Genomic DNA, 6,514 nt, shown 5'->3' on the forward strand with positions numbered 1-6,514 from the left:
CATAGCAGATATAATTAGACATTTCGATGTAACCTGATTTGCATCCTTGAAATTATATCAGAAACTCTATAATATTGTGATCTGTCCTGCAAGAAAATAATAGCTGAACGTTTTCAAATATTGTGATCTCTCTCAAAGTACACGTAGTACTTCATCATTTGATTTGATTTATTTTCAATCCAACTCCTCCACTACAATCCCTCTGAGTCTCAATCAGATTTGCAGTTAGAGAGTTGAGACTTTAGAGAAACTGATGTCTCAATCCCTCTGGATTGTTCGTTCGATTCTTTGTTCCAAAACCAGTCGAAGTATCTACACAAGCTTGGCAATTACTCGCAAATATCTAGGGCATAATTGGTGAGACGTTTGTTGCCGAGCATAATTGCTAGGGCAGGAGCCAGGAGGTGTGTTCTTACCAATTATTAAATCTTCTTTGTCTCTTCCTATTGGTAGCAAGCCAAATGATCAATCCTATTGGTAGAAGCTTGGTTCATATCTCATGCAATCTCAGTTACAGTTACACTCATTTCAACAGTTTCAAAAAAATTCGAAATCTACCACAAACAATGTGAGAACTGCTACTGTCACCCCCAACTTTTATTTATTGTTAGTATATTCTTTGTTTTTAATTGGGTTGTAGTAAGTAAATGTTGGGTGCTAATATCACTCTCACCTATGGAATGACCCGTGTAAATATTAAGTCATTGAAAGTATGTAAATATATTATATCTATTTAAATTGATAAAATAATAGTTATTACTTTCTATTAGCATTACATGGTTAAGATTTTTTTTTTTTCTTAAAAAATTTCAGAAATTTTGAATTCAATTTTGATTAGTTAGAAATATAAATTGAGTTGACTCGATCAAATCATCTTTTTTGGATGAGTCAATAAAACTTTGTCGAATCAACCGATTTTTAATATTTTTTGATTAAATAATTCATTTTGAGTAACTTACAAACCAAGTAAGAGAATTACAAACCAAGTTAAATGTTTTTCTTTTAATTAACTCGGTTGAATCAATCGATTTTTTTTTTTTTTTTTTTTTTATAAAATAATTAATTTTGAGTAACTTATATATATATTTTTAAAAAATTGATCTCTAGTTCAAACATCTTCTAACCCACCTATAAAAAAATTATAATTATTTGATAAAATGTAAAAAAGCCAAAATCCTAACCAATATTCTAGACAAAGTTTTGTCTTATATGGCTAAAAAATTTCAAAATAGAATGATTTTTTGTGAGGATGATCTCTATATTTAGTAGATCATCCTCACAAAAAATCAACCAATTCTAAAACTTCTAACCTCATGAAAAGTGGTTACAAACTAACAGTAAAAATTTACAGTCAACGATTCTTCATCTTATAAACTAGGTTTAGAAATTTCAGAACTTACTGATTTTTTGTAAGGATGATTTTCTTATCATAGAAATCATCCTTACAAAAAATCAACCCATTTAAAAAATTTAGCCCATATAAGACAAAATGCTTTGTCTAGAATGTTGTATAGGATTTTGTCATCTATATATATATGAAATGAGGTTGTATGGATCAAAGGACCATCTATCTCTGTGGACCACATCTCTATAGACGATTTTTTTCCATCGATGATAATGATATAACATTGTATAATAGAGCTACTATTGGCACCCCAACATTTACTTATTACAATGCAATTTAAAACGAATAATATGTGTGTATGGTTAAGAATAAGTAAAAGTTGAGGTGTTAATAGAAGTTCTCACAATTTTTTCCTAGATTTCGATTTTTTGGGTTTAGTATTTTATATAAGTCTAATCATAATTGTAGGCAACGACTAGTATTGTTTGAAAGAGTATTATAAATTTTTGTAATGTTGAAATTATTATTTGTGTCGAACCTTTGTAATTTTTGAAGAATGTGTTTTAATCTTTCATTAGAGTGTGATAAATAATTTAAGAAATTGGTGTGTAATAACTAAAAGTTGGGGTGCCAATAGCAACTCTCTTGTATAAGTACACACTATAGTAACTTTAGAATTGCGAAAGGGTAGTTTTGTCTTTTTAAAGTTGATAATGGAAAGATATTAGGCCATCGACAAGGAGGATGAGAGGATTATTGGACGAAAATACATAGATGTTAATAGGGCTCAGATATGTTTGGAGTTTTAACGTACCCTTTTGGGCCCTCAGGCTGCCGTTGCCCCAGCTCGACCCTTCCACCCGCACAGGGGTACCCATTTTTTGGACCCCTAGGGGGCCTATTCCCCAAATCACAAGTCCCAAGGTTTGAACCCAAGACATGTGTTGGCTCTAATACCAAATGATACAAACACGATCAATATGCCAAAAATACCTTGCTGTGAATGGTGTGCAAAATTAAACACATATAACTTTGGGGTTGTAACAGTTACTCATGTTGCATTAGGTCACATCATGTACCATAGGCACATTCATCATGTATTTTCATTCCAAGTAACTATTTACTTTTTCATGGTCCTGTCTCGGAGATCACTTTTATATGATTATGTTTGAGCGTTCATAAGTCCTATCTAATTAATTGTACTAATTTGAATATCCAAATAATATGTGTAAAATTAGCAGGAAATTAAGTTCTCAATATAATTTTGTTCTACAATCTTGTTCACTTGATGTTTGAATTTGTCATCACTTTGATATCTGTATGACTTATTTGATGCTCTTGTGTGATGTATTACAGTCCGCAGGTAGCTCAAGTGCTCTTTTCCTAACTGCTGCAGCTAATAATTAACGTGCTGTGCCTAAAATTAGCAGAGGAACTTGGGGTCAAAATTTCAAGTCCATGGCTTTCTTGGTTCAAGGCTGCAAGTTTACCTGCAATTGTTTCTCTTATAATTACTCCATATGTCGTATATAAGATCTTTCCGCCTGAAACCGAAGACACGCTTGATGTCGCTGCTGTAGCATCAAGGAAGCTGGAACAGATGAGTCCAATCACAAAGGATGAATGGGTGATGATTGTTACAATGCTTCTTGCGGCCTCGTTGTGGGTCTTTGGGTAAGCATCGAGTGCCTTATTTATGATAGTTTATACATCTGTATATGTGAATCATCGACTACATTTTTGCTTTGTTAAGGCCTTGAAACACTGATAGAGATTGGTGTGTGAGCGTGCAGAGAGGCTATTGGTATTTCAAGTGTTCTTGTTGCAATGCTTGGTCTTTCCGTACTTCTACTATTGGGAGTGGTGGACTGGGATGATTGCTTAAATGAAAAATCGGCATGGGATACCTTAGGATGGTTTGCAATTGTCGTGGGCATGGCAGGCCAACTTACAAATCTTGGTATTGTAGCATGGATGTCTAACTGTGTGGCCAAGGGCCTCCAATCTTTCTCATTGAGCTGGCCAGCAGCATTTGTTGTTCTTCACACAGTTTATTTCTTCATCCACTATATATTTGCTAGTCAGGCAGCTCATATTGGAGCCTTGTACTCTTCATTTCTTGCCATGCACATGGCTTCTGGTGTGCCTGGTGTATTGGCAGCACTAACACTGGCGTTCAATTCATGTCTTTTTGGTGCAATTACACCTTACAGTAGTGCTCAGGCTGCAGCTTATTATGGAGGTACAGCCTTTTATCTATAAAATATTTTTTTTTTTTTTTTTTTTTTGCTTGTTTTCAAATTAATTTCTCTATTTTCAGTCTCCTAGTATTTAATAACAGTTACAACACATTCTTTTGTCATATCTCAGAATCTTATAGCTTGTTGGATAATTTTCATTCATGTCGTAGAGGCATAAAAACTAATAATCTTTCTTTTCCTTTTTCTTCTATAGCTGGTTATGTTGATGCCGCTGACTGTTTCAGACTGGGCATTATAATGGCCATAATCAATATTGTGATCTGGGGAGGAGTTGGGACCATCTGGTGGAAGTTTTTGGGTTTTATTAAGTTGGGAAAATTATAAAAAAAAACCAAATATAATAATTATTTAAAAAAAAAGTACAAATTTTATGAAAATTATGAAAAAGGTAACAAACCGGCCATGTAAGGGCCGGTTTTTTCTCTCTCCATTTTTTTCTCCATTTTTATTTTTTTTAATTTAAAAAAATCGAATTTTTTATACTCTAACCGGTCATTCAATGTCCTCTACATTTCTCTCTCCTCTTTCTCTCTCCTTTTTGTTTTTTTAATTAAAAAAATAAAAAAAATTCATTCTAACCGGTCATTCAATGTCCTCTAAATTTCTCTCTCCTCTTTCTCTCTCTCTTTTTGTTTTTTTAATTAAAAAATTCAAATGTTTTCATTGCCATTCCATGTCCTCTCTCTCTCTTAAATTTAAAAAAAAAAAACGAATTTTTATATTTTAAATGGCATTCAATGCTAGCTAAATTTCTCTCTTTATTTTTTAAATTAAAAAAACAAATTTTTACATTTTAAACGACCAATCAATGTCCGTTGAATTTCTCTCTCCTCTTTCTCTTTCTCTCTCTATTTTTTAAATTAAAAAAAAAGGAATTTTACATTCTAAACAGTTATTCAATGTCCATTGAATTTTTCTCGGAATTTTTTTAAAATGAAACTACCATTATTCAATGTCCGATGAATTTTTCTCTTCACTTTTTTAAATAAAAAAATCGGTTAGAATGTAAAATTATGGTTTTTAAATTTTAAAAAAAAAATAGGAGAGAGAAATTTAGAGGACATTAAATGGCAATGTAAACATTTGATTTTTTTAATTAAAAAACAAAAAGAGTGTGAGAAAGAGGAGAGAGAAATTTAGAGGACATTGAATGGCCGGTTGGAATGAATTTTTTTGATTTTTTTAAATTAAAAAAACAAAAAGAGAGAAAGAGAAAGAGGAGAGAGAAATGTAGAGGACATTGAATGGCAATGTAAATATTTGATTTTTTGAATTAAAAAAATAAAAAGAGAGTGAGAAAGAGGAGAGAGAAATTTAGAGAACATTGAATGGCCGGTTGGAATGAAATTTTTTTGATTTGTTTAATTAAAAAAACAAAAGAGAGAGAGAAAGAGGAGAGAGAAATGTAGAGGACATTGAATGGCCGGTTAGAGTGTAAAAAATTTGATTTTTTTAAATTAAAAAAATAAAAAAAGAGAAAAAAATGGAGAGAAAAAAACCGGCCCTTACATGGCCGGTTTGTTACCTTTTTCATAATTTTCATAAAATTTGTAATTTTTTGTTAAATAATTATTATATTTGGTTTTTTTTTTTAATTTTCCCTATTAAGTTTCAGTACTTTTGCCAAGTATTGCTGCTGATGCTTTTTTTTTTCCCACTGTTATCTGATATTTTTCTGTTACAGGTGCAATTTTTTTGAACATCCCATTGATATTGAAGTGAATCACAAAGATTAGGTAAAAGATTAGGTAGGCTTAAATTTGTTGAATAGTTTGCTTAATGATGATGGTGGTAGCGATAGATATCCTAAGAAGATCTTTCAATCATTGTGAAAAGCTGCATGATCATCAAAATCGAGAACACTTGCTTTTTTTTTTTTTTTTTTCCCCCAAAACCATTCATCTTCAAGTCCTTTCACTTCTATGATAAATTATTTTTAATGGATCAACCTTAGCTTCAATCCATCGTTTTCAACACGTGGGTTGGATGGATCGAAGGATCATGTAGAGACTGGACCGAGCCTCTAATTTGGGCCATGTGGACAACAACATAGATCCAAATGACACCTCTGTCCTCTACAATTAAGGGCTTAGATTAGGTTTGAATTATTATTATTTTTTTCTTTTGTAAAAATGGTTTTTTTTATTCAAGGGACAATTATCAAAAAAATATCAAAAAAAAAATTATTTATCAAAATAAATCTAATTTTTAAAAATTTTCAAAAAAGATACAAAACCGATCTTTTAAAGACCGGTTTTTCTCTCTCCTCGATTTTCCTCAAGACTTTCTCTCTCCTTTAATATTTAAAATTTTTTTTAAAAAAAACCGATCTTTGAAAGACCGGTTTTTCTCTCTCTTCATTTATTTCTCTCATCCTTTCTCTCTCCTCTATCATTTAAAAAAAACGAATTTAAAAAAAAAGGTTTTTCTCTCTCTTCATTCATTTCTCTCACCCCTTTCTCTCTCCTATTATTTTTAAAAAAAAAAACGAATTTTTTTTAAAAATTTTTTTCTCTCTCTTCATTCATTTCTCTCACCCCTTTCTCTCTCCTATTATTTAAAAAAAAACGAAATTTTTTTTAAATATATTTTTCTCTCTCTTCACTTATCTCTTTTACCCTTCTCTTCTCTTCTCTCCAAAAGAATTATTTTTTTTTTTTTTACTTTTTCATCTTCTTCTTCTTCATCTTCTTCTTCAACTAACGTAAATAAAAAATTTGTTTTTATTATTTTATCTTAAGATCTTGAGATCTCAAGATAAATGAATGAGAGAAAGAGAAAAATATATTTAAAAAAAATTTCATTTTTTTTTAAATAATAGGAGAGAGAAAGGGGTGAGAGAAATGAATGAAGAGAGAGAAAAATCTTTTTAATTTTTTTTTTTTAAATAATAGGAGAGAGAAAGGGG

General features: G+C 30.9%; 1 protein-coding gene across 1 annotated transcript; it reads left to right on the top strand.

Annotated features, from left to right (window-relative positions):
• Nucleotides 1-647: 647 nt before the first annotated feature.
• LOC147409487 (dicarboxylate transporter 2.1, chloroplastic-like) lies at nucleotides 648-3,930 on the top strand. Its single transcript, XM_086417988.1, has 4 exons — nucleotides 648-710; nucleotides 2,742-3,019; nucleotides 3,139-3,587; nucleotides 3,800-3,930. The coding sequence occupies exons 1-4, from the start codon at nucleotides 648-650 to the stop codon at nucleotides 3,928-3,930; spliced, it is 921 nt and encodes a 306-aa protein (XP_086274114.1).
• Nucleotides 3,931-6,514: the final 2,584 nt, after the last annotated feature.

Source organism: Akebia trifoliata, chromosome 2, assembly GCF_017979445.1.
Source record: "Akebia trifoliata isolate Shusen 1 chromosome 2, ASM1797944v1, whole genome shotgun sequence".
Lineage (NCBI taxonomy): Eukaryota > Viridiplantae > Streptophyta > Magnoliopsida > Ranunculales > Lardizabalaceae > Akebia > Akebia trifoliata.